This window comes from Dermochelys coriacea, chromosome 2, assembly GCF_009764565.3.
Source record: "Dermochelys coriacea isolate rDerCor1 chromosome 2, rDerCor1.pri.v4, whole genome shotgun sequence".
Taxonomy (NCBI): domain Eukaryota; kingdom Metazoa; phylum Chordata; order Testudines; family Dermochelyidae; genus Dermochelys; species Dermochelys coriacea.
Genome location: NC_050069.1, coordinates 157,130,769 through 157,144,220, shown reverse-complemented (window position 1 = coordinate 157,144,220; position 13,452 = coordinate 157,130,769). Strand labels below are relative to the sequence as shown.

The following is a 13,452-nucleotide window of genomic DNA, read 5'->3' as shown; positions in this document are numbered from 1 at the left end:
GTGGTGTTGCAGGCAGGTTTCAGGATCCAAAGCATTGGATGAGGGCTGCCCAGTACTTAGAGTCCATACGTGTTGCTGGCTGTGGTCATTCCAGGTAGAGAGCCACAGGGGCCAGGGATTGTGAGGGACTTGTAAATCCAAGAGGTGGCAACTCTTCACTTGTCTGGATTGCACCCCAGAATGTAACTGTCCCCTTCTTTGGGGAACCTGTTGTATCTCAGTGTCTGGAACTCCATAACCATTGCCTGATGGTTCCAGACAGTCTGTGGTACTGGGATACACAATCTAATTTCATCCTTGCCCTACCTCACCCTCCTTCCCCTTTCTTATTCAAGGACCATTCTCATGAGTTGGTACTGCTTTAAGAGGTACAGCGTATTCTAGCTCTCAGAGCAGTAGAGGAGGTTGCTTTACAGCACATGGGAAGGGGTTTCTACTCCATATTTTTTTCATACCCAAAAGGGGACTGGTGGTCTGAGGACTACCCTGCAACCAAGAAAATTGAACACCATCCAGGATCATAATCATAAAATTTTAAGTCCAGAAGGGACCACCAGATCATCTAGTCTAACCTCTTTCTGAATATCACAGGCCATCCAGCACCTTCATGCTAAACACAACAACCAAAATTAGACTAAAATATTATGCCATACATGAGACTAGACTGTGTACCACAGGCAGAAGAGTAGAAGGGACAGAGGTGGTCGCAAGCTAAAATTCAGAAAGCTGATGTCCCTTGCCTCTATTGCATCCTGAGATCCAAATAACTGGTACACTGATCTAAGTCTGCAGAATGCCTACTTTCACATACTTTCTATGGCTTGGGTGGATAGCTATTTAAGATTTCTAGTAGGGGACTACCATTAGCAATATACAGTGTTTCCATTTAGCATCTCATCAGCCCCAAGAGTTTTTACAAAGTATAGGACAGTGGTTGCAGCTCACTTCAAATGACTTCATACTCGCATATTCCCATGTCTGGACAGTTGGTTAATTTTGTATTTGGTCTATCCAAATAATGGACAGCATCCATCAGAAACAGTTGCCATTTGCACAGCTGGGCCTAAAATAAACCGGAAAAATGATACAATCCCCTGTACAAAGAATTGAGATCATTGGAGCCATTCACAACTCTGACTGCAACAGCCTACTTGCCCTCAGGAAAGATTTCAATCCATCCTAACCCTATGGATCAATCCACAGGCTTTCCCAGGAACAAAAGTAAGGTCTTAGCTGGGATTGCTAGGAAACATGGCATCCTCCACTTATGCCAGATGCCACCTGTAGTGGATGCAAAGCTGGTTGAAGTTTTTATCAGTGAAGCATCTTTTGGACATGCTGCTTACAGTTTGATCATCAAGGTAGTAGATATGCAGGGGAGTACGGTTCTCCTTTCCATTTCCCTCACATGCCTCCATGCTGGGTTGGAGAGCACACCTGGATAGGTACAAACTCAGGGTCTATACGCCAGCCAAGGATCAGCTCTTGTATACATCTTGGAGCTGAGAGCCATATTTTGTACCTGCAAAGTATTTCTTCCATCTCTCAAAAGCCTTACTGTCCAGGTGATCACAGATGACTGTTACCTTTGACAAAGAAGAGGGAGCAAGATCCAAACCCCTTGTGCCCAGAGGTGGTACAAGTTAGGAACTTCTGCATTTGGAACAACATCACTATCAAAGCTTCATGTCGCTTGACACGCAGAACATGTTGGTGGATCACCTCAGCAGATACTTAGTTGAAAAGCCTAAATGGTCCTGAAAAACAAAGTAGTGCAGATATTCAACAAATAGGGGTTCCCCGACATAGATCTGTTTGCAACTAAGAAAACAGTGTCACTTCTTCTCCAGGGCCAGCCAGAACCCAGGATCAGTAACATATGTATTCCTGTTTCCCTGTGATCTAGAGGTACTGTATGATTATTAGTGTGATCAGAAAGTTGAAACAAAACTGACTGGAATGATTGATAGCCCTGGGATGGCCAAGGCATTACTCATTTTTTGATCTTCTAACCCTATCACTACAACCTCCAATTACTTTATTGTTGCTCTAGGGCAATCTCTGAATCATGACTAAATTGTGCACCCCGATCTTCAGTCTCCATCTCAATGTGGATAATGAGTGGCTAACTGCATTGGAGAACGTGTTCACGTGTCCTCACTAGCAGCAAGAGTCCAAAGTAGAACCACTTTAATGGCTAAGTGGAAAAAATGTTGTTCTTGCACCCATCGGTCTCCAGTCAAAGTGCAGGTCCAAGATGTGTTTAAAATAAGGCTGGAGGGTTTTTGTTATGTTTTAATCTCACCTGACAGCTATCTCTTGCATTCACCCTCCTCTCCAGGCATGTTCAATGGTCTCCCATCCCATGGTAAGAATATTTTTAAAAGGACTCATAAGGGTTTACTCACTAACAGGAATCTCTCTCCTTTCCTGGGACATTTAATTTAGTATTAGCAGGATTTATGGGACCACCCTTTGAGCCCTTAGCCTTGTGCTCTCTCTTCTACTTATCACATAAGACGTCTTTTCCAGTTGTAATAACAGTGGGAAGGAGAGTGGGAGAGCTGCAAGCTTCAATAGCAGGACCCCCGTCACTGTTCAGGGCAAGTGTACCTGTATTTCCCCTCTGAGGTTCACCAACAGCACCCACTCTAGGGTCCCAGCTAATTAGCTGTCACCTCTTGAATAGAGACCCAGGTCACTCTCTCCCTCTTGATCCAGGGCTTTTTCCCAGCTGCTCAGTTTCCTGCATACACTGTAATATCCCTATAAGCCAGACTGTGTGCTAGCATCTGCGCTCTGTTTTCTCTTCAAAAGCTATGAACAGCTGTAATTATCACCCAGCACTTTATAAGTACACATTTATTCCACATAAAAACTTTGCAGAGAAACTTTCTCCCCCCACCTCAAAAAAACTCACAAAAACCCAACAACCGTATACACATGATAAAATGGCTTACCAGTGATCATCCCTGCTCCCTCACCCCTTGCAACTCCATCGAGGGCTTGGGTCAGTCTCAGTCCTTCCAATTCTTCTGCAAAGATTCCTTCCACTCCTCCTCCTGAGACAGAACTTTGTCTATTTGTTGGATCAGAAAGAAGGCCCTGAGTCAGTTTAAACTCAAGCTATTTATCCAAAAGAAGTACTTGTGGCACCTTAGAGGCTAACAAATTTATTTGAGCATAAGCTTTCGTGAGCTACAGCTCACTTCATCGGATGCATTTGGTGGAAAATACAGTGGGGAGATTTTATATACACAGAGAACATGAAACAATGAGTGTTACCATACAGACTGTAACAAGAGTGATCAGGTAAGGTGAGCTATTATCAGCGGGGGGGGGGGGGAGTAGGAGGGGGAACCTTTTGTAGTGATAATCAAGGTGGGCCATTTCCAGCAGTTGACAAGAACATGTGACGGGGGGGGGGAATAAACCTCGGGAAATAGTTTTACTTTGTGTAATGACCCATCCACTCCCAGTCTTTATTCAAGTCTAAGTTAATTGTATCCAGTTTGCAAGTTAATTCCAATTCAGCAGTCTCTTGTTGGAGTCTGTTTTTGAAGTTTTCTTTGTTGAAGAATTGCCACTTTTAGGTCTGTAATCGAGTGACCGAAGAGATTGAAGTGTTCTCCAACTGGTTTTTGAATGTTTATAATTCTTGACATCTGATTTGTGTCCATTTATTCTTTTACGTAGAGACTGTTCAGTTTGGCCAATTTACATGGCAGAGGGGCATTGCTGGCACATGATGGCATATATATCCCATTACTATCTGTCCTATCTCGGGGCCTCTCCTTCTGCCCCTCCACCCCCACAAATATGATACAGTTCTGTGGTGACCTAGAATCCTATTTTTGGCATCTCTGACTCAAGGAATATTTCCAACCTCTGAACAACATACTAACCCACAGAGACCTTCTTACCAAGACTACAAAAAGAAGGATTCTGGTTGGACTCCGACTGAAGGTCGAAACAACAAACTGGACTTCTACATAGAGTGCTTCTGCTGACGCACACAGACTGAAATTGTGGAAAAGCAACATCACTTGCCCCATAACCTCAGCTGTGCAAAACACAATGCCATCCACAGCCTCAGAAACAACTCTGACATCATAATCAAAAAGGCTGACAAAGGAGGTGCTGTCATCATCATGAATAGGTCGGAATATGAACAAGAGGCTATTAGGCAGCTCTCTAACACCACTTTCTACAAGCCATTACCCTCTGGTCCCACTGAGGGTTACTAAAAGAAACTACACCATCTGCTCAAGAAACTTCCTGAAAAAGCACAAGAACAAATCCACACAGACACACCGCTAGAACCCCGACCAGGGGTATTCTGTCTGCTACCCAAGTTCCATAAACTTGGCAATCCTGGATGCCCCATCATCTCAGGCATTGGCACCCTGACAGCGGGATTGTCTGGCTATGTAGACTCCCTCCTCAGGCCCTACGCTACCAGCACTCTCAGCTATCTTTGAGACACCACTGACTTCCTGAGGAAACTACAGTCCATTGGTGATCTTCCTAAAAACACCATCCTAGCCACGATGGATGTAGAAGCCCTCTACACCAACGTTCCACACAAAGATGGACTACAAGCCATCAGGAACAATATCCCCGATAATGTCACGGCAAATCTGGTGGCTGAACCTTGTGACTTCGTCCTCATCCATAACTATTTCACATTTGGGGACAATGTATACCTTCAAATCAGCAGCACTGCTATGGGTACCCGTGGCCCCAGAGTATGCCAACGTTTTTACTTAAAACATCGTTTCCTCAGCTCTCATCCCCTAATGCCCCTACTCTGCTTGCGCTACATTGACGACATCTTCATCATCTGGACCCATGAAAAAGAAGCCCTTGAGGAATTCCACCATGATTTCAGCAATTTCCATCCCACTATCAACCTCAGCCTGGACCAGTCCACACAAGAAATCCACTTCCTGGACACTACGGTGCTAATACGCGATGGTCACATAAACAGCACCCTATACCGGAAACCTACTGACCTCTATGCCTACCTTTATGCCTCCAGCTTTCATCCAGATCACACCACACGATCCACTGTCTACAGCCAAACTCTACGATACAACTGCATTTGCTCCAACCCCTCAGACAGAGACAAACACCTACAAGATCTCTATCACGCATTCCTACAACTACAATACCCACCTGCTGAAGTGAAGAAACAGATTGACAGAGCCAGAAGAGTACCCAGAAGTTACCTACTACAGGACAGGCCCAACGAAGAAAATAACAGAACGCCACTAGACATCACCTTCAGCCCCCAACTAAAACCTCTCCAATGTATCATCAAGGATCTACAACCTATCCTGAAGGACGACCCGTCACTCTCTCAGATCTTGGGAGACAGGCCAGTCCTTGCTTACAGACAGCCCCCAACCTGAAGCAAATACTCACTAGCAACCACACACCACACAACAGAACCACTAACCCAGGAACCTATCCTTGCAACAAAGCCCGTTGCCAACTGTGTCCACGTATCTATTCAAGGGACACCATCATAGGACCAAATCACACCAGCAACACCATCACAGGCTCGTTCTCCTGCACATCTACCAATGTGGTATGTGCCAGCAATGCCCCTCTGTCCAGTTTGGCCAATGTACATGGCAGTCTCTCTACGTAAAAGAATAAATGGACACCAATCAGACATCAAGAATTATAACATTCAAAAACCACTTCAATCTCTCTGGTCACTCCATTACAGACCTAAAAGTGGCAATTCTTCAACAAAAAACTTCAAAAACAGACTCCAATGAGAGACTGCTGAATTGGAATTAATTTGCAAACTGGATACAATTAACTTAAGCTTGAATAAAGAGTGGGAGTGGATGGGTCATTATACAAAGTAAAACTTTCCCCATGTTTGTTCCCCCTCCCTCTACTGTTCCTCACACGTTCTTGTCAACTGCTGGAAATAGCCCACCTTGATTATCACTACAAAAGGTTTCCCCCTCCCTCCCCCCCGCTCTCCTGCTGGTAATAGCTCACCTTACCTGATCACTCTTATTACAGTCTGTATGGTAACACCCATTGTTTAATGTTCTCTGTGTATATAAAATCTCCCCACTGTATTTTCCACTGCATGCATCCGATGAAGTGAGCTATAGCTCACAAAAGCTTATGCTCAAATAAATTTGTTAGTCTCTAAGGTGCCACAAGTACTCCTTTTCTTTTTGCGGATACAGATGAACACAGCTGCTACTCTGAAACCTGTTTATCCAAGAGTTCTTTCCTTGTCTGGTCTTTGGAGAATCCAGTTTGAGCTAGCATATGTGAGCCTGTCCAGGTGATGGTACTTCTCTGGAGGTGTTACAAAGTGAATGAATTTGCCTAATCTCACCCTCTGTTGTTCTTTGCTCTTGCAGGAGCTGTAATCACCCTCCCCCATGGAATTGCATATAATCTATGGCCCACAATGTACATCTTACTTAGTAAGATCTCACAATATTGTGGGAAATTTTCAAGTTACATACCCATTTATAGTTTGTTTTTTGTTTTTTTTACAAGGATAAGGTCTCATTAAGTCCTCACCCCAAATTCTTATCAAAAGTGGTCTTGAATTCCACCTAAACCAAGATCATACATTTACCAATGTTCTTCCAAAACCCCATACTTTCAGGGATGACAGCTGCACTCACTGGACATTTTGTAGGTCATTTTCTTTTTATATAGACAGGACATAACTGATAGAGATCCTCACTAAGACTCTTTGTAGCTTATGCAGAGAGAATGAGAAGCCAGGCAGTAACATCATAAAGAATTTCCAGCTGGATCACTGCCTTCATCAGGATTTATTATGACCCAGCAACAATGCCACCACCAACAACGATTACTGTACAGTCTGCTAGGGCTCAAGCTACTTCTATGGCTTTTCTTAGCAATGATCAAGTCAAAGACTTTTGTAAAGCAACAGCTCAGTGTTTGGTACACATTTGCTCAACTTTATGCCATCGTGGAAGCATCCAGAGCTGATGCAAACTTTGGTAAGACAGTTCAAGTAGATTCCGATTTTTCCGCCACCAAAGGTGTATTGCTTGTGGGAGGCATCTACAGTGGAATATATGTACAAACACCCAAAGAAATGGTTACTTACCTGTAAGGTATTGGTGGTTCAAGATGTGTTGTGTACCCACATTCTATGACACATGCTGCATTGCTACTACTTCAGTCTAGTATCGCCAAGATTCCAGTGCAAAGGAACTGGATGGGGAGAATTGTTGAGATGACCCTACCCTGTATTCTTTCAACTAGAGGCATGAGGACGCTCGGGGTTCATGCACCCCCCCGATGGGTACTGCTGACCAAAGTGCACTCTAGCTCAAGTGCACTGGGTGCATGCTAACCTTCAGTGAGTGGAATATATTAAAACCAGTAACGTGTTCAAAAATATCGCTACCGTATGTAACAGATCTGAGTGGAATTCTCTGATAGCAATTTTTTATATATATACCAAAATGCTACAGGCCTGTGACTCAAATCTCAAAACACAAGAGCTTATTTTTAAAATGTTCTTTATTTTGAGAGATATTAGCGGCAGTAACTACTTGTCAGAAAAACAAGACAAAAAAAAAGTTTACTCTGGAAACTTTTTTTTCTTTTTATCTAGAGAGAGAATATGCTTAGCAGCAAAAGGAGCTGATTTTTCAGTGTTTGGTAAGGAGTTGGATTTTTCATAAATCCTAGAACATTCTTCACATATTTTATTGAACACAGATCATGGTTTGTCTTGTATCGTAAGGAAAACAAAATCCTGAAATTATATTTCAGACTGGTCTCAATTTCTTTTCACTCCTAAATAACACTTCCATTATAAATATATGGTCTCAGATGGCTTACATAATGAGGCTTCATATAAGGGAAGCACATTGGTTCTGCTGTGAGCTTGGCAGCTACTGAAGAACATAGGCACTACCCAAAGGGAATTGTTTTAGGTACATATTTGTACTGGTGTTTATCATGATTTGAAGATACAGAAGTTGCAAATCATTGTTTTACCCAAAAAAAAAAAAAAAAAGCCAATCCAGCCTAATCTCTCTCCCCCATGAAAATTACTTGTGTAGAAGGCTTCCCTAGAATTTCAACAAAATGTTGTATTCCAGAATGTGATCAGTGTTTAGTCTTGGCTGTGCCACTGAATTGCTGTGTGGCCTTAAGCAAGTTGTACCTCAGCCTCAGTTTTCATATTTGTAAAATGTGATTACTTACTGTATCAATCTCAAGGGGTATATAGTAAAGGTTGATTGATTTAATGTTTGTAATGCTTTTTGAATGTGTAAAGTGCTTTCAAATAAGTGATCAGCATTCACAGAAATGAATGATTTGGATGTTGTCGCTATCTTGGGACATGTATGGGTTTATAACCTTAACTGTGGTATTGAAACTGATGGAAAAATTTGAAGCTTTAGAAGGAATCTTCCTCTGGGACATGCTTGCAGGGAGCCTTGGTACTTTTTACTTTCCTCTGCAGCACTGAGCAAGTATAGTATCTTAGGATCATGCAGACAAAAATCTAACAAGATCAGTTTCCTTTAACTGAGGCTTGTTGGGGCTTGTCTACTAGAACATTTAGTTCACTGCAAGCTGGGGTCTGCTTCTGCCATTCACTAGCAGTGCATGTCAACAGGGTCCACGTGGACAAACAGTTCATTAGTGTGGTTTCATCTGTTCCCATTTCAGAGAAGGGTAGATTAAAACACACTAACTGTTCATCAGCAAGGTTCATACAGACAGTTTAGTATGTGGCAGACTAGACTGGCGTAGATTCACACCATAGCTTACCACAAACTAAATGTTCATGTAGATAAGCCTTTACAGGCATTGGTAGACAACAGTTCATCCCTTCAATAGCTCCTTTCATTTTAAAAAGATATCTATTAATTATGCTTTGATGAACATTGAAATTGTTTGTGGGTTCATGGTAAACAAACATTTCTGCTTTGAAACTAAGTTATAAGTAACGTCATTCCAAAAGATAATCTTTGCTCAAAGTTATAAGTAGTTAAACATGGGTTTAGGATGAAAGTCCTCTCTCAACATTTCTGTTTTCGTATAATATTGTGGTAGTACCTAGAAGGCAATTGTATACAAAAAATGTTGCTACACCAAAGACATTAGCTTATTACACCATTTTTATTATGCATTAGTTGCTCAATTCACATGAATAGTCTTTCCAAAACAACATCAAGTGATGTTCAATATAATGTATTGTTCTGTTTAGTCAACTATTGTTTTGTAGTCACAACTGTACAAAGATGAGTGTCTCTAGCTAGTACATTTTTTCCCTTCAGCCATAGACAAATCACTGCTAAATTCCTAGAATATAGTGATCATATTAACTAATCTACAAATTTCACATATGCAGATCGTGGCCGTTCTACCAGTAGAGCACATCTTTCCGTTTCCTTCAAGAACCTACATTTAAAACTCCACATCAAACCTTCACATTATAGATACAAATGTGATTCTTTGATTCATAACCTCAAAATCTTGAACTCCTCACCCACGTGAGAATATGTAGTAGAGGATTTCTGAAACATTCTTTAGTTAGCAGTAGGGATTTGTTTTGGGGCTTTTGCCTCTTCTACCCTTTTTTTTTAAAAAAATATTTTTTATTTTTCCTATACAGGAAAACCAGCCATTGCTCACAGAGACTTGAAATCAAAAAATATATTGGTAAAAAAGAATGGAACGTGTTGTATTGCGGATTTAGGATTGGCAGTGAGACACGATTCAGCTACAGACACAATTGATATTGCCCCAAACCACAGAGTGGGAACAAAAAGGTAAAATCATTATCAAATTATTTTTCTGCAGAATGCTTCTTCCTCTTCTTTCTGTGTAAGAGATTGATAGTCATGGGTCTGAATGGCAGTATGAAGAATAGCCTACAAAATTGTTTGTAGCAGGCAGTGCTTCCCCCACTCCCATCCTTTCCTGTCGATGAGTCAATGGAACTACTCCATGCACAAGAGCCTTGCTGAATCTGGGTCTCAGCGTGTCTGTAGCACTACAAAAATTTGTGCAAATGATACTGGGTACTGGGAGATCAGCACCTCTTCAATATCTTCATAAATGATTTAGATAATGGTATAGAGAATACAGTTATAAAGTTTGTGGATGATACTATGCTGGGAGGCGTTGCAAGTGCTTTGAAGGGTAGGATTAAAATTCAAAATGATCTGGACAAACGAGAAATGGTCTGAAGTAAATGGGATGAAATTCAATAATGACAAAGGCAGAGTACTCTGCTTAGGAAGGAACAAACAATCAATTGTGCACACATAAAATGGAAAATGACTGCCTAGGAAGGAGTACTGCAGAAAGGGATCTCGGAGTTCTAGTGGATCACAAGCTAAATATGAGTCAACAATGTAATGCTGTTGTGTGGCTTCCCTCCACCCCCCCAAAAAAAAAAGCAAATGTAATTCTGGCATGTATTAGCACAGAGGTGGGCAAACTACAGCTGTGGGCTACATCCAGCCCGTGGCACCGTCCTGCCCGGCCCTTGAGCTCCCAGCCAGGTAGGCTAGCCCCCAGCCCCTCCCCTGCTTTCCACACCCCCCAGGAGCCTCACCTTGCCTCGCTACCAGCGCTCTGGCCCACCGCTCCTGCCGGCTAGCACGGCAGCGGGGCTGCAAGCCCCTGCTGCTCTGAACAGCATGGTAAGGCGGCAGGGAGCAGGGGGGTTGGATAAGGGGCAGGGAGTCTTGGGGAGCAGTCAAGGGACAGGGAGCAGGGGGCGGTTGGATGGGGCGGAGGTTCTGCGGGGGGGGGCTGGGGGAGTTGGATAGGTATGGGAGTCCCGGGGGGCCTATTGAGGGCGGGGGTGTGGATAGGGGTTGGGGCACTCAGGGGACAGGGAGCAGGGGGGATTGGATGCGGGGGGTTGGATAGGGGGTGAGGTCCCGGGAGGGGACAAGGTCCCGGGAGGGGACAAGGTGGGGGTTGGATGGGTTGGGAATTCTGAGGGGGGCAGTCAGGGTGAGAAGTTGGGAGGGGGTGGATAAGAGGCAGAGGCCAGGCTGTTGGGGAGTCAGTCTTTCCTACCCAGCCCTCCATGCAGTTTTGCAACCCCGATGTGGCTCTCAGGCCAAAAAGTTTGCTCACCCCTGTATTAGCAGGAGTGTGTTAAGCAAGACATAAGAACCAAGTCTTCCACTCTACTCCGCACTGATAAAGCCTCAGCTGGAGTATTGTGTCCAGTTCTGGGCACCACATTTCAGGAAGGATGTGGACAAATTGCAGAAAGTCCAGATGAGAACAACAAAAATGGTTAAAGGTCTAGAAAACATGATGTATGAGGAAAGGCTGGAAAAATTGAGTTTGTCTAGTTTGGAGAAGAGAAGACTGAGGAGGGACGTGATAGTTTTCAAGTACATAAAAGATTACAAGGAGGCAGGTGAAAAATGGTTATTGTTAACCTTTGAGGATAGAATAAGAAGTAATGGACTTAAATTGCAGCAAGGGAGGTTTAGTATAGACATTAGGAAAAACTTCCTAACTGTCAGGGTAGTTAAGTGCTTTAACAAATTGCCTAGGGAGGCTGTGGAATCTCCCATCATTGGAGGTTTCTAAGACAAGGTTAGGCAAACAACTGTCAGGAATTTTCTAGTGATTACATAGTCCTGCCTTGAGTGCAGGACACTGGAGTGATGACATATTGAAGTCCCTTCCAGTCCTACACTTCTATGATTGTATTCCCAGCTAACAGTGACTTCCTGTGTGAATTATGATCACATAGCCTTCTATTGTATAATGATACAACCTCCATCCACTCTTTCATATACATGGGTTATTTTAGATGAATCAGTAAGGGTATGTAGGGTAGTATATGCAGGATGGAAATAGAAAGTTGGTGCCTGACTTCAGCCTGAAGTATGTAGTATAGTTGTCTGACCAAATATAGGAAGTGAATGGTGCAGAGTTGGATATCTAGCCTGTAACATGGTGTTGGACAGATATCTTGTGAGGGTAATATGAAAAGTTGCCTGTACCCAATACCATGAGCTTGGGAAAGGCAATGGTCTCTAGCCTCTGATTAGGGAGTAGGTTTGAAATGTATAGGCCAGCAGGTTCTCTCTCCCGCTTTAGGAACCAGCCTCCCAGATTGGGAAACGGTGGGTTTACTTTATTTAAAAAGTGTGCGCTTAATAGTGACCTTATTCCATTTCTCTTTGGCTGCATCTATGCAGTTAAACTCCTTTTTAGCCATAATTCACCTTTGCTGCAACACTCCGTTCCATTGTGTATTTATCTGTGACACTCATGATTACCTTTCCCAGATCTGTAGAAGAACATAGTGTAGCTCAAAAGCTTTTCACTTTCACCAGCAGAATTTGGTCCAATAAAATATTCTCACTTTCCTTGTCTGTTTCGTATCTTGGGACCAACATGGTTACAATGCTGCAAACAGAATTGTAGACGGGACAATTAAACCCTACTCCATTCTTTGCAGTTACCCTCATTGTTAATGATGCTGGGGCTGTTCTAATGCTGAATTACAGCTAAAAAGCTGTCCAGTGTAGACAAAGACTTTGTTACTTATCAGGCCTAAAACTTTAGTAGTATGTTATCAACCCTATCCAGTTCAAGATTAATTCCTACTCCTGAGACCCATAGAGCCACACAAAGTTAATTCTATATTTTACTAAAAGACTGACATGGCATACATTCAGGTATCCCATCAATGTTACACAAGCCTCCAGACTGAAAGTACCCAACTTCCAGCACATACCTTATTGTTGCTGTTCTTCTTTCAGAAATAGTTGTTGTTGTTTTATTCGTCCATTCCCTCTTGAACCAAGGCTATTTTATTCTGGTTTATAACACTCCTTTGAATGTGCACTTTCAGAGGCATTCAGGATTAAGGACCTATTTTAATTTTACTCTCTAGATTAGAAAACTACTTCAGAGAGAGAAATTTACACTGGTGCAGGACTCTGCTCTATTTAATCCTGGTCCTGGGTAAAAAGTACTGCTAGATGGAATCACCAGTGGTGCGGGGCAGATGATCATGAAACTGTTGCTACAGGTGGCCATGGACCCTTCTGATATGGCTACAGGGTCAATGCCCACAACCGCCATCATGTGATGAGCCTTGTGACTCCAGGCATGCCATGCAAAATACAGGACACAATAGAGGACCTGCTATTTGAGGGAATGAAGCTCTTCAGCCAGAGAACAGATTAAGTGCTCCTTCTCTCAAGGACTCAACAGCCACATTACAGTCCCTGAAGACGTACCAGTTCCTTACAGAGAACCTTACGAATGCAAACCCCGATAAAAGCAAAGGACTTCTCCTTACTTCTGGGTCAACTGCCAGAATACCAGCATCAGAAGAAAACTAGGTGAGTGGATGCTAGTCATCTGCCTCCTTGACTAATTCAGCTCTCCAGCTCAGCAAATTTGGTTGTGTTAAGA

General features: G+C 42.9%; 1 protein-coding gene and 1 long non-coding RNA gene across 4 annotated transcripts in view; both read left to right on the top strand.

The window, feature by feature from the left end:
• LOC122458852 overlaps positions 1-13,452 on the top strand; it is a 523,493-nt gene that overhangs the window by 480,077 nt on the left and 29,964 nt on the right. The gene's annotated exons all lie outside the window — the stretch shown is intronic.
• Positions 1-13,452, top strand: part of TGFBR1 (transforming growth factor beta receptor 1) — a 96,366-nt gene that overhangs the window by 66,787 nt on the left and 16,127 nt on the right. For 2 of the 3 annotated variants that reach the window (XM_038389767.2, XM_038389765.2), the window contains exon 6: positions 9,659-9,815. In XM_038389767.2, the coding sequence (XP_038245695.1) occupies positions 9,659-9,815 (157 nt within the window). Of the gene's footprint in view, positions 1-9,394; positions 9,537-9,658; positions 9,816-13,452 lie in introns of all 3 variants that reach the window. The other variant, XM_043508552.1, reaches the window with a different exon arrangement.